The sequence below is a fragment of the Bos indicus x Bos taurus genome, chromosome 12, assembly GCF_003369695.1.
Source record: "Bos indicus x Bos taurus breed Angus x Brahman F1 hybrid chromosome 12, Bos_hybrid_MaternalHap_v2.0, whole genome shotgun sequence".
Taxonomy (NCBI): Eukaryota; Metazoa; Chordata; class Mammalia; order Artiodactyla; family Bovidae; genus Bos; species Bos indicus x Bos taurus.
In genome coordinates, this window is record NC_040087.1 from 40243420 (window position 1) to 40265051 (window position 21632).

A 21632-nucleotide genomic window follows, 5' to 3' on the forward strand; every position below is an offset into this window, starting at 1 on the left:
TCAAAGATGTGACATTGAGACCATATATTTCAGTCTTTTGCACAAGAAACTTTCTTAGCCATGGGGGCATGCTATCATTGATAATCCTTAACTAGTTGGAAATAATTTTAATAAGTGTAATTTTTCAAAGATAAAACTTCTTCTGGAGTAGAAGAACATAATTAAGATACCAATAAGTATGAATAATCTGCTGTTGAGAGAATTATACTTTTCACTCTCTTGGATCCTAAAAGCATATAGTTAAATTAAAATATGGATGCTAATGTACAAGTATAATATTAAAATAATTTATGTTTACTCACCTTTGAGAAGTGAGTGACACTGAAGTTAAATATTCATGACTTTCTGGTTTTGTTTAATAAAAAAGCATAATTTCACTTCAGGAATCAGAAATTTATATAGGGTTAGGAAATGCTACTGCAATATAATGCATACATTAAACTATTGCCTCTCAAAGTTTAATATGCATTCAAATTAGCTAGAAATTGTGTTGAAATGTCGATTCTGGCTCAGTAGGTATGGGGATTCTGCATTTCTAACAAGTTCCCAGGTAATACAGATTCTTCTGGTTCATGGACAGACTGCATTTTTAGTAGCAAAATCTTAAATATTATTAATTAGATTTTAATGATCTACCTCAAGGGAAAAAGATTAGAATGAATGCAGGGCAGAGAAAAAGGAAAGTTATTTTCCTCTGGTAACAGATTCAACTAAATAATAGCTCTGCGGCTGCTGCTGCTGCTGAGTCGCTTCAGTCGTGTCCGACTCTGTGCGACCCCATAGACGGCAGCCCATCAGGCTCCTCCGTCCCTGGAATTCTCCAGGCAAGAACACTGGAGTGGATTGCCATATCCTTCTCCAATACATGAAAGTGAAAAGTGAAAGTGAAGTCGCTCAGTCGTGTCCGACTCCCAGCGACCCATGGACTGCAGCCTACCAGGCTCCTCCGTCCATGGGATTTTCCAGGCAAGAGTACCGGAGTGGGGTGCCATTGCCTTCTCCGAATAATAGCTCTACTGTGTGGTAATAGTTAGCATGAAGAAAAGTGTTAATTGCTTGGTCATGTCCGACTCTTTGCAACATTATAGACTGTAGGCCACCATGCTCCTCCATCCATGAGATTTTCCAGGCAAGAATACTGGAGTGGGTTGTCACTTCCTTCTCCAGGGAATAGTTAGCATACTAATGCTTATTTTTTACCATATGTGTTTTGCCACAAACCCAAAATGAACATACACATTAGATCCCTGTGGTTGTTCAGTGGTAGAGAATCCACCTGCAATGCAGGACACAAGATGTAGAGATGCAGGTTCAATCCCTGGGTCAGGAAGATCCCTGGAAGACAGAAATGCAATCCACTCCAGTATTCTTGCCTGGGAAATCCCATCCACAGAGGAGCCAGGCAGGCTACAGTTCATGTGGTAGCAAAGAGTCAGATACAACTGAGTGACTAAACAACAACAAAGTTTCAGGCAAGCAAAAATTTGGAGATTTCTAAGTCTCAACTGTTAAAGTTTGCATACACACACATACACACACACACATACACAACGGTTTTGCAAAGCAAAAACTTAAATATTAAGGCCATTTTCTATCCTATATGTTACAATTAAAACAGAAGCAGCCACTGATAATTTGACCAGCAATTTATAAGAATTTGTGTTGTTCTTTTGTTTATTTCAGTGTAAGTGGACCCAAATGCTTTTAACATTTATCCTCTAAATTTTTCAACACAAATGCAGCAAGCATCTGTCTTTCTCTGTATTATGTCTCAAACCTAACCTATCACCACAGGCATCAAAGCTGAACATGATGGTCATGCTGTTCCCTGCAGCCCTGAAAGACAAAAAGAACAAACACACCCCAAAAACTTAAAACCTGGTGCCAAGGGAGCTCTCCAGGTTGCCAAGTGCCTCTCTGATCCTACCAGTAAATATAAAAGCTGCTTCCCTCAGTAACTGAAAACAATAACAACTGTCTTTCCTCCATTCTTGTTGAACCACTGGGGATAGAGGAAAGATAGAATATAGAAATGTGCCCCAAAATGTCCATGGATGGGTTTGATTTACACGGTATGGTTTGCTACAACCTGTAAAGATTAGATAATGGGCTTTCTTAGATGTAATTTCTGTTTCCAGGAGAAGGCCTTCTAATATCTTTAAATGGTATATCTATAAAATTCTGTTTTCCTAAAGGACAACTGGTTAGAAAAAAAAAAAAAAAAACCTCTTATTGAACAGCACCATAGCTTTTGTACAACTTCATATATAAAAAGGTATCATCATAAAAGTTAGCACATGGATATGCCCATTGATTGTAATAAAATTTATAAATCAAATCTGCTTTCATTTTACTTATATAAGCTAAAGGAAAATGCAGCTATATCCACAATACAGTGATTCAAAGCCCATATTGTTCATTTGAGCAAGTAAGTTTCAAGAGTAAAATCTAACTGTAAATATTTTGTAAGAAACTTTGGTATTAAAACCAACAAGCCAGTTTATAATTATGATTTACTAATGAAGTTCAATTTTAAGCAGCAGTGAAAAAAATTATGTCTGATATTTATCATACCAATTATACACAATTATATGAGGTCTCTGATTTTATGGATAATAATATTATTGATGATAATTTACTGATTTTAGTCACATTTTTTGTCAGCAAAGCTATACTAATATTATAAAATACATTATTTTCTGTTATAAATACTCAGCCTTCCCATTCCTATCTTCTAAATTTTTTGAACCTAAAAATATGAAGCAAATGTAGGATTTTAAGAATAATATTTTGGGGAAAATAAATAAATTTAAAAATTAAAAAAAGAATGTCTTGGGGATTTTTTTGACAATGCAATTACTTATGAAACCATAAACAACTTTACTAAAAGCATTTTTCAATTGGTAAGGGAGGTATAATTCCTCACATAATATTGTATGATAATACTATTTCTATTTTCTAGTATAAAATAATTCTATTAATTTCAGAAAGATATTTATCTATAAAGAAATTTATCTTTTCTTTTAATAAAAAACTTGCAATCACATTTGAAAAGAGGGAAAAAGCAGAGACTTGTCCTGAAAATCTTTGACTTTACTGGTGGCCAAGTGTCTAGGAGATTGGCTTCACCTTTTCACTTTTACAGTATCTTTCACTGTATGGGAATAATTCCATCTAAAATAAAAGAAAAAATGACAGATCTTAATTGAAAATATTAGCTTATATGTAAAGTTTTGGATTTGATCACTCGTTATTACCTGCATCCTTTATGTGTCAATCATTTTAGTGCAGATCATAGAATCCTGGGATAATGGAAATGTACTACATCTGTATTGTCCACGACCATAACCACTAGCCACACGTGACTACTGAGTAGCTGAAATGTGACATGTGACTGAGGACATACTTTTCTTATCTTATTTACTTTTAATTAATTTATACTAAATTGTTACATGTTCAAACTACTGAACAATTGCACTTGCTTCTGATGATAGTACAGTTATGCTCAAAATCCTTCAAAGTAGGCTTCAGCAGTACTTGAATCAAAAAATTACAGATGTACAAGCTGGGTTTAAAAAAGGCAGATGAACCAGAGATCAAATTGCCAACATTCATAGGATCACAGAGAAAGCAAGGGAATTTCAGAAAAACATCTACTTCTGTTTCATTGACTATGTGAAAGTCTTTGTGTGGATCACACAAACTGTGGAAAATTCTTAAAGAAATGGGAATATCAGACCATATTACCTGTCTCCTGAGAAACCTGCATGCAGGTCAAGGAGCAATGGTTAGAACCTTACATGGAACAATGGATTGACTGGTTCAAAATTCAGAAAGGAGCATGACAAGGCTGTATATTGTCACCCTGGTTATTTAACTTATATGCAGAGTACATCATGTGAAATGCCAAGCTGCATGTTACAAGCTGGAATCAAAATTGCAGGAAGAAATATAAACAACCTCAGATACGCAGATGATACCACTCTAATGGCAGAAAGTGAAGAGAAACTAAAGAGACTCTTGATGAGAACGAAGGAGGGGAGTGAAAAAACTGGCTTGCTGCTGTTGCTAAGTCACTTCAGTTGTGTCCGACTCTATGTGACCCCATGGACTGCAGCCCACCAGGCTCCCCCGTCCCTGGGATTCTCCAGGCAAGAACACTGGAGTGGGTTGCCATTTCCTTCTCCAATGCATGAAAGTGGAAAGTGAAAGTGAAGTCACTGAGTTTGTGTCTGACTCTTAGCGACCCCATGGGACTGCAGCCTACCAGGCTCCTCCATCCATGGGATTTTCCAGGCAAGAGTACTGGAGTGGGGTGCCACTGTCTTCTCCGAAAAACTGGCTTAAAACACAACATTAAAAAAACTGAGGTCACGGCATCTGGTCCCATCACTTCATGGCAAATAGAAGGAAAAAAAGTGGAAACAGTGACAGATTTTCTCTTCTTGGGCTCCAAAATCACTGCTGATGGGGACTACAGCCATGAAATTAGAAGAAACTTGTTCCTTGGAAGGAAGGCTATGACAAACCTAGACCACATATTAAAAAGCAAAGACATAAATTTGCCGACAAAAGTCTGTATAGTCAAAGCTGTTTTTTTCCAGTAGTCATGCATGAATGTGAAAGTTGGACCATAGAGAAGGTTGAATGCTGAAGAACTGGTGCTTTTGAACTGCGGTGCTGGAAGACTTTCTCCTTCCGTTGGACAGAAAGGAGATCAAACCAGTCAATCCTAAGGAAAATTAACCCAGAATACTCATGGGAAGGGCTGATGCTAAAGCTGAAGCTCCAATACTGTGGACACCTGATGCAAAGAACCAACTCACTGGAAAACATCCATATGCTGGGAAAGATTGAAGGCAAAAGAAGAGGGTGGCAGTGGATAAGGTGGTTAAACAGCATCACTGACTCGATGGACATGAATTTGAGCAAACTCTGGGAGACACTGGAGGACATGAAAGCCTGCCATGCTGCAATCCTAGGTGTTGCAAAGAGTTGGACACAACTTAGCGACTGAACAACAAGAACAATAATGTATAAGAAGAATTCTGCCTGTCAACTAAAAAGATGCACAATGTGAGACTGGAGAGTTTTATTTGGGACAAAATGAAGACTGCAGCCCAGGAGACAGCACCTCAGATAGCTCTGAGAGACTGCTCCAAAGAAGCAGCTGCTGCTAAGTTGCTTCACTTGTGTCCGACTCTGTGCGACCCCATGGACTGCAGCCTATGAGGCTTCTCTGTCCATGGGATTTTCCAGGCAAGAGTACTGGGGTGGGTTGCCATTGCCTTCTCCGCCAAAGAAGCAGGGGGGAAGGTAAATACATATGTGATTTTGGTGAAGGGGGAGTACATGGAATTAAGCACTCATTTTACAAAAGGTTTTCTGCTAGTCACAAGGAGCTGATGTCACCATGATGGGATTTAGTGCTTTTCTAGATATAAAGGCATGCTAGGATTGGGATCATGAAATCAGTTCCTGAAAATATCTAACTATCTGAAGACCTGTTCTACCAGTTTCCCTGGAGACAGTAACTTTGGGAGATGGTCAGGAACAGGGAGGCCTAGCCTGCTGCAGTTCATGGGGTTGCAAACGGTCAGACATGGCTTAGCAACTGAGCAACAACAACAAATTGTCACATATGGCTAGGATCTACTTTACTGGATAGCATAGTAAATCTAATCAATAGAGATACAGCCTTGCTGAAAACAAAGAAACCAGCTTCATAAAGCTTATTTCTCATTAGTTATAAATAGGAATTCAGTTTAAAAAAATAAACAAAACCAAACCTTGAGCTCAAACAAAACCTTGTGTGCACCAGGACCCAGAGGTACCACAGAGACTGAGTCAGACCTGCCTTTGAGTGTTTGAGTGTTTCCTGTGAAGGCATGGGTCAGCAGTGGCCTGCCGTGGGGACAGGGGTTCTGGCTGCAGCAGATCTGGGTCCTACATTGTTACCCATCATAGAGCGGCTGAGCAGGTGACACACAAACTGCAGATGATACCAAAGAAATTCCCACACCGTTAAGAAAGTTCTAGGACCCACAACAGATTTCCGAACCTGGGGATCCAGCAAAGGGATTGAGAATCCCCAGAGAATTTGACTTTGGAGGCCAGTGGGATTTAATTACAGAACTTCCACAGGACTGGGGAAACAGACTCATGGAGGGCACAGATGGGACCTTGTGTGCACCAGGAGCTGGGAGAGGGGAGCGGTGTTCCCACAGGAGACTGAGTCAGACTTGGCTGTGAGTGTCCAAGAGGCTCCAGTGGAGGCTTGGGTAGAAAGTGTGGCCTCAGGCCAAACAACAGGGAGGGAGCACAGCCCCACCCATCAACAGAAAATTGGATTAAAGATTTATTAAACATGTCCCTGCCCATCAGAACAAGACCCAGATTCCCACTCAGTCAGTCTCTCCCATAAGGAAGCTTCTATAAGTCTTTTATCCTTATTCATAGAGGGCAGACAGAATGAAAACCACAATCACAGAAAACTAACCAAACTGATCATATGGACCACAGCCTTCTCTAACTCAGTGAAACTATGAGCCATGCCATGTAGGGCCACCCAAAACAGATGGGTCATGGTGGAGAGTTCTGACAAAATGTGGTCCATGGGAGAAAGGAATGGCAAACCACTTCAGTATTCTTGCCTTGAGAACCCCATGAACAGTATGAAAATGCAAAAAGATATGACATTGAAAGATGAACTCCCCAGGTCAGTAGGTGCCCAATATGCTACTGTAGAACAGTGGAGAAATAACTCCAGAAATAATGAAGAGACAGAGCCAAAACGAAAACAATGCCCAGGTGTGGATGTGACTGGTGATGGAAGTAAAGTTTGATGTTGTAAAGAACAATATTGCATAGGAACCTGGAAGGTTAGGTCCATGAACCAAGGTATATTGGAAGTGGTCAAGCAGATTGCAAGAGTTAACATTGACATTTTAGGAATCAGTGAACTAAAATGGACTAGAATGGGAGAATTTAATTCAGATGACCATTATATACTGTGGGCAAGAATCCATTAGAAGAAATGGACTACTCCCATAGTCAACAAAAGAGTCCAGAATGAAGTACTTGGGTACAATCTCAAAAATGAGAGAATGATCTCTGTTCATTTCCAAGGAAAACCATTTAATATCACAGTAATCCAAGTCTATGTCCCAAACAGTAATGCCAAAGAAGCTGAAGTTGAACAGTTCTATGATGACCTACAAGACCTTCTAGAACTAACAACAACAACAAAAAGTCATTTTTCATCATAGGGGACTGGAATGCAAAAGTAGAGAGTCAAGAGATATGTAGAGTAACAGGCAAGTTTCTCCTTGGAGTAAAAAATGAAGCAGGGCAAAGGCTAACAGAGTTTTGCCAAGAGAATGCACTGGTCATAGCATACACCCTCTTCCAACAACACATGACTCTAACATGCACATCACCAGATGATCAAAACCAAAATCAGACTGATTATATTATTTGCAGCCAAAGATGAAGAAGCTCTATACAGTCAGCAAAAACAAGACCGGGAGCTGACTGTGGCTCAGATCATGAACTGCTTATTGCAAAATTCAGATTTAAATTGAAGAAAGTAGGGAAAAAAACTAGACCATTCAGGTATGACCTAAATCAAATCCCTTACAATTACACAGTGGAAGTGAAAAATAGATTCAAGGGATTAGATCTGATAGAGTGCTGAAAAACTATGGACAGAGGTTTGTGACATCATACAAGAAGCAGTGATCAAGAAAATCACCAAGAAAAAGAAATGCAAAAAAGGCAAAATGGTTGTCTGAGGAGGCCTTACAAATAGCTGAGAAAAGAAGAGAAGTGAAAGGCAAAGAAGAAAAGCAAAGATATATCCATCTGAATGCAGAGTTCCAAAGAATAGCAAGAAGAGATAAGAAAGCCTTCCTCAGTGATCAATGCAAAGAAATAAGGAAAACAATAGAATGGGAAAAACTAGAGATCGCTTCAAGAAAATTAAGAAATACTAAGGGAACATTTCATGCAAATATGGGCACAATAAATGACAGAAACAGTATGGACCTAACAGAAGCAGAAGATATTAAGAAAAGTTGACAACAGTACACGGAACTATACAAAAAAATATCTTAATGACCCAGATAACCACAAGGGTGTGATCACTCTCCTGTAGCCAGACATCCATTCAGGAGTGCAAAGTCAAGTAGACCTTCGGAAGCATCACTACAGACAAAGCTAGCGGAGATGATGGATTTTTAGTTGAGCTATTTCAAATCCTAAAAGATAATGCTATTAAAGTGCTGCACTCAATATCCAGCAAATTTGGAAAACTCAGCAGTGGTCACAGGACTGGAAAATGTCGATATTCATTCCAATCCCAAAGGAAGGCAATGCCAAAGAATGTTCAAATTACCATACAATTGCACTCATCTCATACGCTATCTCAAAATTCATACGCAATGCTCAAAATTCTCTAAGTGAGACTTCAGCAGTTCATGAACTGAGAGCTTTCATATATTCCAGCTGGATTTAGAAAAGGCAGAGGAACCAGAGATCAAATTGCCAACATCTATTGGATCATAGAAAAAGCAAGAGAGTCCAGAAAAACATCTATCTCTGCTTTCTTGACTACACCAAAGAATTTGACTGTGTGGATCACAGCACACTGTGGAAAATTCTTCAAGGGAATTTTCAAGGTCTGGGAATACCAGACCACCAGACATGCCTCCTGAGAAATCTGTATGCAGGTCAAGAAGTAACAGTTAGAACCTGACATGGAACAATGGACTGGTTCCAAATTGGGAAAGGAGTAACGTCAAGGCTGTATATTGTCACCCTGCTTATTTAACTTATATGCAGAGTACATCCTGAGAAACACTGGACTGGAAGAAGCACAAGCTGGAATCAAGATTTCTGGGAGAAATATCAATAACCTCAAATATGCAGATGACACCACCCTTAGAGCAAAAAGCAAAAAGGAACTGAAGAGCCTCTTGATGAAAGTGAAAGAGGAGAGTAAAAAGTTGTCTTAAAGTTTAACATTCAGAAAACTAAGATCATGGTATCCGGTCCCATCACTTCATGGCATAAATGGGGAAACAATGAAAACAACGGCAAACTTTATTTTGGAGGGGCTCCAAAATCACTGCAGATGGTGACTGCAGCCATGAAATTAAAAGACGCTTACTCCTTGGAAGAAAAGCTAAAACTAACCTAGACAGCGCATTAAAAAGCAGAGATATTACTTTGCCGATAAAGGTCCATCCAGTCAAAATTCTGGTTTTTTCAGTAGTCATGTAGGGATGTGAGCATTGGACCATTAAGAACATTTAGCACCAAATAATTGATGCTTTTGAACTGTGGTGTTGTAGGAGACTCGAGAGTCCCTTGGACAACAAGGTACCAATCCAGTCAATCCTAAAAGAAATCAGTCCTGAATATTCATTGGAAGGACTGTTGCTGAAACTGAAGCTCCAATACTTTGGCCACCTGTTGTGAAGAACTGACTTATTGGAAAGGACTCTGATGCTGGGAAAGATTAAAGGCAGGAGGAGAAGGGGACAATAGAGGATTAGATGGTTGAATGGCATTACTGACTCAATGGACATGAGTTTGCACAATCTCCGGGTGTTGGTGATGGACAGGGAAGCCTGGTGTGCTGCAGTCCATGGGGTTGCAAAGAGTTGGACACTACCGAGCATCTGAACTGAACTGAAAAAATAAACAAACATACAATATAAGAAATATTGTGTTAAAAAATAATAAATAAAAAGGATAGAGATCATTTGAGGAGGAGTACTGAAGGGAGATATGAATGGAATGAAGTAAAATGCCACATGACAATGCAATAAACAAAGTTCCAGGTACATTTAAAGAATTTGGCAATAGAAAAGGGGTTATTAAACTAGTACTCTGATAAAAATGTAAACATCAACAGAGAAAGGCAATGTTTTAATCTGTCTACATAAATATAATTTGCAGGTGTAAACAATCCACTAAAGAAGTATTCTTAATATAAAATGGTTAAAAGTAATACACAACTTTAGATGCTGAAACAAAGGCATATCACTCTTGATATTAACATTTATCAGTTAAGAGTTTATTCATAAATCTCATTGTGTAAAGCTTACAATATCAAATAAGTTTTGTGGAAGTCCTCTTGAAAATAATATGCGAAGAGTCTTGTACATTGCACTCAAAATTCCTGATAGTACAGATAAGGAGTCTGAGGCATCAAAATATTTCTGGATTCCCATCACTAGGCCCTTTGTCATCTAGCCATGCTGCTTACCGCATGATGGTGCTATATCTGGTGTCTCTAATACATCAAATGTTAGACAGGCACAAAATAAGACCAGCAATGACACTTCTTGAGGACAGAATTATCAATGTTTATTAAGTTAGTAAATTCATGGAGGAATGGTAATAGGGTTAATTTTTACTTTCTTCAAATTTGAAACTCCCAGATTTCTTTATGGCAAGTTCACCTAGACATTGATACTTTAAATTTGGAAAAAATGTTTTATTTTGTTGTGTCTGTAATTAATTCAATATCAATAGAGATTTGAGCAATTATGCTTTTGAGAAAGGTGCACTAGCAAATCAAATAATGTCACTTCCAAAAAACTACATTAATACAAATAATGTAGTTTCCAAAAAACTTTGGATTTATACTTAGAGAATCTTGAGTCCAGCATACTGAGTAGTCAGAATCCAATAAAATTTGTAACTGTAAAATTAGTAATTAAAGTATAGATAAGACAAGCGCTCAAATGCATTAAATAATACAGATTTGTCAAAAAATTTTCCTTAATGAATAGTTTTACTATTTATAACTCAAAATTTTTGTAATTTTAAATAATATATTTTAAAATATAGCAAAATACTTCTTTCTGTTCTCCAGTTAGAATAAACATTGCTTTTTCTGTGTTCTATGTTCCTTAAGTTCTTGATCCATCCTAGTACAGCAGTAATATTTTTAAAATGTCAAATGAAAGCTAACTTTTTGTTTGACCTTCTTATAAAATAAGTAGAAGATGTGAAAAAATGTCAAATTGGTAATTTCTATTTTCTATTCTATTTGAAAAATACTCAGAAACGATTGCACAAGAAGTTCCCAAAGCCTTGTGTTTCTTATATGTGTTCTCTTGATGCTGAATCTCCCAAAGCAATGAAATATATTTTTGATGCTTTAAGGCAATGGCACCCCACTCCAGTACTCTTGCTTGGCAAATCCCATGGACGGAGGAGCCTGGTAGGCTGCAGTCCCTGGGGTTGCTAGGAGTCAGACACGACTGAGCGACTTCACTTTCACTTTTCACTTTCATGCATTGGAGAAGGAAATGGCAACCCACTCCAGTGTTCTTGCCTGGAGAATCCCAGGGATGGGGAAGCCTGGTGGGCTGCCGTCTCTGGGGTCGCACAGAGTTGGACACGACTGAAGCGATTTAGCAGCAGCAGCACTTTGGTTAATACTCTAAAAATATTTCTTTTTAGGAAAATCATTCTTTGAGCTTGTAGGTAATACACAAATATGCTTAACACACTATATAACTCCTGTATTTCTCTGTAGAGAATGTAAATTCCTTGGAAAATATACATTCCTTGACAAATATAAATTCCTTGAATATAAGAAGGATGTCTTGCTCATTTTATTGTACCAGATTCTAGCATATAGCAGATTTTCAGTAAATATAATTATTTGACTGAATATGAAGTTACTAATGCAATCTATGACTTTTCTCATGTCCTCTTTTGTTCACAACCTCATATTGCTTCCACTGACCAAAACTATTTCCAACATTTTTAAAGAAAACAATATATCATCTTATAAAATGTTAGGAAGGCATCCCCACACTTCAATTTGAAAACACTGGAAACAATGGGAATATCAAGAAAGTTATTAAGGACTTGCTGTAGTTTTCCACATCTTCCACACAAACACTTTTCTGCAGAAATCTCTGCCTAATCAAACTAACTGTACTCTTACCGTAACCTGTCTTGTATTCTTCTGAATGTTATTGCCTCTCCTGTACCAGTCCTGCCTCAGGCATTCTCCCTGTGTTTCCTTCTCTGCTAATTCTCCTTCAAAAAACTATATGAAAGAAAGAAACTTGAATCACAAACAAGTGGTCTTACTGGAATTAAACCACCTGGTTTCCATGTGACTCTAGGCAAGTCACATTGCTGCTGCTGCTAAGTTGCTTCAGTCGTGTCCAACTCTGTGCGACCCCACAGACTGTAGCCCACCAGGCTCCCCCGTCCCTGGGATTCTCCAGGCAAAAACACTGGAGTGGGTTGCCATTTCCCTTCTCCATTGCATGAAAGTGAAAAGTGAAAGTGAAGTCGCTCAGTCGTGTCCGACTCTTAGTGATCCCATGGACTATGCTAACTATAAAGCATTGATGGCTAAACTCATTAGAAGAGAATTTATCTACCTATCTATATATATATATATATATATATATCTTTATATCTATCTATATCTCTCCCTATATATCTTTATATATGCTAACTATAAAGCATTGGTGGCTAAACTCATTAGAAGAGAATTCATCAGAATGAAGCAGATTCCTCAGGAGATATCATTGATAATATAAATTAAATTATAAGAGGGATAGTCCTTTCTTTATTTTTGTGTACAAAGCTGCAAGTTTTAAATCATTCAATTTAAATACTGTGTTCATTGAATTATTGCCAGAAACATACATAATTTCCATATATTTGTCAGAGACGTTTATGTAAGATTGCAAGGTCTTTTATGAGCTATCTGGAAGGGAACATTTCTTAACAGGAACCATCCTTGTTGCTCAATTCTGTGGAAACCCCTTCCTCAAGCTGCTCCTTTCTCAATTTATCAACACCCAATTTACTTTTCTAAAAAGTAGGCATATACTGAAAATATATACATGATAATCCAATTACAGCACAAGGCATTTTTACTGAGCCTGTATATGTCTGACTAAAGTCACATTTGCTTGGAATCAAGCATACGTCAGTAACATGCCAGATTCAGATTACATCTAGAATAAATTCCTTCAGCCTAGTGAAATAAAGAAGTCTGATAAGATAATCCCACTCCAAAGTGGTCGGTACACATAGACTTCCCTTTCCTTGAGGCTTTAGTTCCGGTCAACTATGAATAAGGAATCATGCTATGTGAGATAAAAACATACCCACACAAAAGAGAAAAAAACAGGAAGCTTCTGGCACAGTCCCTTATAAATTTGTTCTTTCCATTCACACATTTTTTTTGTGTGTGTGGTAATTCATCATAGTATTCCTCTATACAATTTTCACTATATTTAATAAAATAAAAATCAATGCAGAAAAGTAAGCTCGGTATCTCAGATCTAGTTTGAAGCTGAATGGAGTTAAGAAATGAACATGAATCCCTATATATTACCTATCTGTTAAACTCTGAAATATGAGCTTTTCCAAAAGATATAAATCATAAAATTAATAATCTTTCATGCAAAGCCTATATTACTATAGAACACCTTGAACCTCCTTATAAGTGGGAAAAAAGATTACAAGTAAAGGTTAAAGAAAAAACCTACAGTGATGGGTTTATGGAAGTTTCAGAGAAAGGTCCTTGTAATGTTTCAGTCTGAAAGTCTCTTATAATCCCCATGGCAACAACCCTTTACTAACTCTGTTCATATTTCTATGGAAGTGAAACTGATTTTAAATATTTCTGCTAAATCAGATTTTATTGTACAAACAGGGCTAACATTTAATTTTAGAATCACTAGTATTTAAGTTACACATGCACACATAGGAACAAGAAACAATGTATTATAACTTTCAAATTTTGTACATTTAGATCATTTCAGTTTTTTTTCTGTCATATAACATAGAAAGGATCTTTTAAAAAGCTGATTTGACAGAATACTTTTAAGCAAAAAAAGTTATTAAAGTTCAAAGGAAAATTCTGTTTAGGAAGTTTTATCAGTACTATTTATCATACATTTTCTATGTTCTAGGCAGTATTCTAACCTCTTTCAAATATTAATTTATTATTATTGCACTCATATAAGCATTATAGAAACAGTATATTTACTATTTCTGTTGCACAAATGTTGAGACACAAAATCACTGGCTTCAAATAAAAATATAGGGAACAAAGACAAAAATTCAATAATGATCACTGAAGACTTAAGAAGCTTTGTAATTCCACCTTCATCTCCATTATCTTTATGTATTCCATCCTTCATAGGTATGATGGCTCTTCAATGAATTATTCCTCTGTTAGTGGCAATGTCTGCTCATCTCTTCATATTTTCTGTTTAATATTCAATCAATAATAACAATATTTGTTCAAAAATTACAATTGAGAAATCAAACTTGCTACCAAGAACCCAGGAACAATATCCTAAGAAAAAAACATATTTGGATCATTTGCTGTTTTATAATATATATTGTTATTACTTCTCAAATAAAATAGAATTAATATTTATCAATTTATTAGATGATTATCCTTTAAAACTCGAAGTTTTTGTTTTCTAGTGATTTCTATAAATAATTGCAAGGAAATAGTAAGTATTTTATTTCCATTCATTTCATTTACTGGGCAAAATGGTAAGTTCTGGCTGAGGCTTTTTGACAAGAGTGGCAAGTTGAAACCATTCAGCAATTAAAGTACATATTGAAATATAGGAAAAGTAAAATGTTTCAAAAGCATAATGAAGAAACACTGTTAATGTGAAGAAGGAAATGTCTACCAGCTGTGATTACAACAATAGGTGTGATATGTGCCTCAGTTAACTTGCTAGTTTAATTGAAATTGGACACCTAGGATCATTTCTGTCAACTGAAAAAATCTCCATGAACAGTACACTAGAGTTGAGCCCAAACAACTGACAAAAGTGCCTATGAAAATACAGTAAATGCAGTTCACTGAATAAATTGATAGTTAGATTACATTCATTTCAAGGTTTTTAAGTGTAATTAATTCATCTACCGTTTAGTAGGTAATCTATTACTTAATAATTAGTGAAGGTGGCAAACAGCAGTTTTAGGTGCAATAATCACTCGCCACTCTAATGAAAAGTCATTGAATTTTATAAGGTCTTTTTGAGAAAAATAAGAATCGAGGCCAAATAGGGAAGCTTTGGGGGAAAATGATTCATGTTCACTAGGTTATAGGTAGATGTTAGTATATTTTCACAGTATAATAATTATAATGGTATTTAAAGATGTATTCATTTTTAAGTAGTGTAAAAAATGATCACTAAAAAGCCAAATAAAAGCCAAATACAAGAGATTAGAAATGGTATACTTCGATGTGTATAAAACGTCCAGAAAAAAAAAAAAAAAAGGTTAATTTAGTGATTGTCTTGGGGCAAAGTTGGAGAGATGGAGATGAATAGTAAACAGGTACAAGCGATCTTCGCTGGGAATAAAATGTTCCCAAACTGACAGTAATAGTTGCACAACTTGCTAAATTTACTAAAAATTGTGGAATTGAACACTTAAAATGAATCAATGATATCTAAAATATACCTCAAAAAAGTTGTAAAAAAAATACTAACTTTTAAAAGATAATGAAACTGATTTGGTTTACTACTTAAACTAGTGGCCTGCTGTAAAGCTGAAACAAATGTTCTGAATACATTACCTACAGTCTATGAAACTCAGTTTTCTCATCAATGAAATGAGGATAAGAACAACTTGACTTTGGTGATTTTGAGGGCTAAAAAAAAAATCCATGAGTAAAGAAATGTGTACAATTTAATGCTTAATAATTACTAGGTATAGTAGTTCTTGTACTGATGTGAATTCACCAAAACCAAAGAGATATTTTAACTGGAGGGGAATAAAACATCTGTCTTTAATGGACTAGTAGAAAATGGTAGTCAGAGAATAAAATTGTTTGTATTGATTAGAATTCTCATCCAGGATACCTTACCACTCAGAGATGAGAGAAAACTTCTCTCATCTAAGATTCTGGCCAAACAGTCACTAAAAAAAATAAAAAAGAAGAAAGGAAGAAAGAGAGAAAGAAAGGGAGAAGGAAGTGAGATAGAATGGAAGGAAAGAAGACTTATTAATTCACCAAATTTGACATATCTTTGATCTTGAGTTAAAGAAAAATACAAATGATGAAAAGTAGAGTGCAAAGTATCTCTGCATATAGTAAAGCATTATATATAAGTAACATTTAAAATTTTGTGCATATTTTCAAAGAATTATGGGCAAATACATTTTGATGTATGCTTATATAAGGTTTCATTTCATTGTCTTTAAAATATTTTTGTCTCTTTTCAAATCAATCTTGATTCCTGGGATGAATGGTAAAATAAAGTGAAGTGAAAATCATTCAGATGTGTCTGACTCTTTGCGACCCTACCCAATGGACCATACTGTCCATGGAATTCTCAAGGTCAGAATACTGGAGTGGGTAGCCTTTCCCTTCTCCAATGGATCTTCTCAACCCAGGGATCGAACCCAGGTCTCCCACATTGCAGGCAGAATCTTAACCAACTGAGCCACAAGGGAAGCCCAAGAATACTGAAGTGGGTAGCCTATCCCTTCTTCAGGGGATCTTTCCGACCCAGGAATCCAACCCGAGTCTCCTGCATTGCAGAAGGATTCTTTACCAACTGAACTATCAGGGAAGTCCTGATAAGTGGTAGTGATTTAAAAAAAAAAAAAAAATCCTGGCTGAACCATATAGGAGCTGTGTGACCTTGAAAAAGGCTCAACAGTGAGCTTTAATTTTCTCAGAAATGGGATAGAAATCAAACTTAAAACATTTTTGTGGGGCTCTAACATACTATCTTATGTGAAATTAATTTATAAATTTATATGGCTATTGGCAAAAATTTAATATTTTATTATTCTCTTTGTAAGGAGAAAGGGCATATTAGGCAAAGTCTGTTGGAAACATAACGGTGAACAGGAAATTACACCTTTGTAATGTCACTTAACAAGGATTATCTGGTACATGATAGCAGCAAAAGGACAATAGATAAACTAAAAAAACAGAAATCAAACAACAAATACTGAGAACTGCATATGTCAAAGAGTTTACATTTAAAGCTGCCCTATTTTATTTGGCTGGCCCTGACTATTTATTTGCATGTCCACTAACACCATCAATTATATATGTGATGGAGAGCATTTCATTAAAGTGATCAATATATTTCTTCCTATGGCAAAATGTATATCTTAATGTGTTATCTTATTTTATACTGTACATGATAAGGAAGGAAATATTTCTAGGTTTTCACCTTTATCGTAGGAGGAAGTGGTTCCAAAGAGAGTTCATTTTCTAAAAAAAAATAGCTAGTGCTGAGAAGAGTATTGAATTCCTTTCACTTGAAATACTTCAAAACTATTTTCGAAGAATATTTAGTAGGAGTTGCATAAAGAGTCAAATAATTTATATAAATGTGGTTATTACCCAGAGCCAAAGGTCCCTGGGAGATTTCATAGATGGGCTTCACATAGTCTATAGAAACTTTGAACAATTTGTAATTCTTAAAAAAATATATGTGAATATAAGAATTTTTCTGCAGTGTGCATTTATAATGTTGAAATGATGCTCAAAAGAGTTCTGAGTACAAATGTTTAAGCACTGTTGGTTTTGAAATAAAATGTTTAAAGTAACAAATATATTTCTAACCATTTATATGCTTAAGGCTTTTGCACATTTCCAAAATGATTAAAATAAGTAATCACCAAAAGGCATAATATTACATGCATGCATTTAATACATACATTTCAGAATAGCCTCTCAAATGTACCAATTAACAGTTATGATTTATGAATGGATTAATTCTGCCACTGTTAATTTTCTATGTAAGACAAGAGGTAATAATGCAAAGAAAGTCAGAAACAATTGTCAAAACAAAATTTTGCCAGTATTTATTGTTTTCAACATTTTCAAAATAAATATTATTTCTAATATTTAATTTTATTATTAAATAAATATTTATAATTAAAGTGGCAAATAGTAAATTTCTGGGCTGTAAGAAGATTACATTTATACATCAAATATTATTTGTATAACAAAGTCACAAAAATTTCAGTTGTTGTTTTTGCCATTGTATATTGAACACACTTTTTACTATTTTGCAAATAAGTATGTAAAGAAGAAAAATAAACAAAATAAAATAATAAAATCAACCATAACATGTACCTTACTGTATAATAAGATTAACATTTTATTCAAAAATATATAAATTATAATTACTTATATATATTAAAAAAACAACTCCATCATCAGTCTTTGGTCATTCATTTATCCATGAAGTACTTGTCTCTGCTACAAACCAGGAATTTTGCCAGAATTCTTTTGAATTTTCAATGTTATTAAACCTCATTAGGTATACAAAACTTCCAATTTTACCCCCTCTATCTCAAAGAAACATAGTCATCTTACAGATCTTCTGTGCAAAAGGATGTAGCACAGCATGAGAAACACATCAAATTATGTGTAAAGATCCCATTTGGTGAAAATAATCATCATAATATAGGTGAGCAAAAAATATTTATTAAATAAATGATGTGTAGAATTGTTTTTCCCCTGATATAGTTCTTTTAAAGTAATCTAAAATAAAATAGTGATTCACTTACACTAATTGGGGAAAAGACCCTGATGCTGGGAAAGACTGAAGGCAGGAGGAGAAGGGGATGACAGAGGATGAAATGGTTGGATGGCATCACTGACTCAACGGACATGAGTTTGAGTAAACTCTAGGAGATGGTGAAGGACAGGGAAACCTGGCATACTGTAGTTCATGGAGTCACAAAGAGTAGGACACAACTGAGTGACTCAACAACAACAACAATTGGGGAATCCTGAAATATTATATGTTCATGAGTAAATGGTTACTTGTGCATTTTCAAAACCCAAGTGTTGTGCCCTGCTAAAGGAAATATGTTTAAATATTAAAAGCAGCTATATTAAAAATAATGACCTTAGTCTATGATACTTCAGTTCAGTTCAGTCGCTCAGTCATGTCCGACTCTTTGCAACCCCATGAACCGCAGTACACCAGGCCTCCCTGTCCATCACCAATTCCCAGAGTCCACCCAAACCCATGTCCATTGAGTTGGTGATACCATCCAACCATCTCATCCTCTGTTGTCCCCTTCTCCTCCTGCCCTTAATCTTTCCCAGCATCAGGGTCTTTTCCAGTGAGTTAGCTCTTCACATCAGGTGGCCAAAGTGTTGGAGTTTCAGCCTCATACTTAGGTTTATAAAAATATTACTTAGTCATAATAATTCCAAAGACTCTACCTATTCAAAACTTTAAAATAGAAAATTGATATTATATATATATATATATATATTCTGATTATATAATACTAACTGCTTATATTTAATAACAAAAAATAAATTTTTACAGTGCAGAGAATTGCTTCAGTAATTTTCCATATAAATAGAAATAAAGTAGGCACTTTATTCAGAGAAGGCAATGGCACCCCACTCCAGTACTCTTGCCTGGAAAAATCCCATGGATGGAGGAGCCTGGAAGGCTGCAGTCCATGGGGTTGCTAAGACTTGGACATGACTGAGCGACTTCACTTTCACTTTTTACTTTCACTTTTCACTTTCATGCATTGGAGAAGGAAATGGCAACCCACTCCAGTATTCTTGCCTGGAGAATCCCAGGGACGGGGGAGCCTGGTGGGCTGCCTCTATGGGGTTTCACAGAGTCGTTCACTACTGAAGAGGCTTAGCAGCAGCAGCAGGCACTTTATTTCTAGTCACCAAAAACAAAAGTATAGACTAAATTAGTTGGTGCTTCCTTTTCTCCCTCCAGTTCCTCTCTTAAAAATCACTTGCTTTTTCAAAAATGTGACTAATAATACTTGATATTCCACATTAATATCAGAACACATTTTGAAGTGAAAGTGGTGAAAATTATTTGTATTTATTTTGTTAATGTGTTTTAATGTTTTAACTAAATATGCATTATTTTTTAATAAAAATGTGGCAAAATCTGGAAGTAACTATATCTCAGGAAAAATATGAAAGAGGAAAGGAATGGATAGAAATTCTGGATAGCTTTAAAACAGAAAACAATTTCAAAGACCAGTCAAATGGGAAAATACATATCTGGAATCACTTTTTCCTTCTTATATGAAAAAAACACCTTGTTATTCCTATTTGTTTATAAGATGCCAACAAGCCATTTGCCCAGCTTCTGATGATTCTAAGATGTGATTACTTTGGTATTCAAAATAATTTTCTTTACATGGATGGAAAGTAAATTTAAAAAGCATTCTGTTATGTGTGTAGAATGAAAATGCCAATGCAAGCTAAAAATATTTTCATTTAATTATATTTGTTGAATGGACCTGAGTGAATTTACATTTTTAAGGGAAAAACATCTGCAAAAAACAAAATAAAATACAAAATTTGATAAAATGGTCAGAATGAGCTAAATCTCTCTGAGTTCAAGATAACTTTAAGACCTAGAATCATTTTGTAACATGCCTTCGCATTTATGATTAGTAAGTTTTCATCTTGGCTAATTCAAGTAAATATGGAATAATTGGAATCTTTTCATATGAAAACTATTTGGATCTTTTAATGACATCAATTTCTGCTTGTTTTTAATAAATATTGAAATAAAATAATCAATCTGTGACCGAGAGAATTATGATAAAATTCAACTCTCCACTTCTTATAGTTGTAAATCTAAACATAAAATACAGCAAATGCACATTTATCCCTCCACAGCAATACAGAGTACATGTTTTTCTCTGTGCAAGTAGCCAAGTGATTGGATTCCAACATGATTCAGAGTGATATTAAAAACTGTGGTAATATAGAGATTGCCTCAGAATCTGATTTTTTTTTTAGCAAAATAAGCAAGTCTATCTCTCAGTGGACTAACCTGAACCAAACATGGATATTTATATTTACTGTACTTGAGAGTCCAACCTTACATGTTAACTGAATGTCAAACAGTAATGTATGCCAAACTTTTTTCTTACATATCTATGTAACTTCGGTAATAGGAGCGTAAAAAAAGTTTGATTAACAGATCTGCATATACTTTCTTCACAGTACCTCCATGCAACTGCTTCTCTGCAGTCTAGAACACTCTGGTAAGTGTAAATTGCTTGATATTCCAGTGTTGGAAAGTGGACATAGTGAGTAACTAGGGTTTTGCAGGGAAAGTTCATTTGGTGTCTTTTAGCTAGGTTTCATAGGTGTGAGCAATTCATCACTTAGGTAAACAGCCTCATGATTAAACAAGAGCTCTTCACCACACTGCATATGTTTTAACTTATCATTTATCAGTGAGATTAAGTTGCATGCATGCTCACTCGCTTCAGTCGTATCGATTCTGTGTGCGAGTCTATGAACTGTAACCTGCCAGGCTCCTTGGTCCATGGGATTCTCCAAGCAAGAATACTGGAGTGGGTTGCCATGCCCTCCTCCAGGGGATCTTCCCCACCCAGGGATCAAACCTGCGGAGTCTCCTGTGTCTTCTGCATCGCAGTCGGATTCTTTATCACTGAGCCACCAGGGAAGCCCCAAGATTAAGTTGAGGGATTCTTTATCAGAAAATCAGAGAACAATTTCAAAAAATTTTCACAAACAAATTCAACACAAAATGTCAAAGTTGTAGAAAACAATTTCTAAACTTTATTGTGAATTTTAAGGTACATTTAGTAAAGGATGT

General features: G+C 35.8%; 1 protein-coding gene across 7 annotated transcripts in view; it reads right to left on the reverse strand.

The window, feature by feature from the left end:
* Positions 1–21632, reverse strand: part of PCDH9 (protocadherin 9) — a 1136570-nt gene that overhangs the window by 1082608 nt on the left and 32330 nt on the right. Inside the window, exon 3 of one of the 7 annotated variants that reach the window (XM_027557662.1) lies at positions 13517–14356. The exons of the other annotated variants lie outside the window; for them this stretch is intronic. Coding sequence (XP_027413463.1) covers positions 14309–14356 — 48 coding nt within the window. The 3' untranslated portion in view covers positions 13517–14308. Of the gene's footprint in view, positions 1–13516; positions 14357–21632 lie in introns of those variants that run through there. 7 annotated transcript variants of the gene reach the window in all.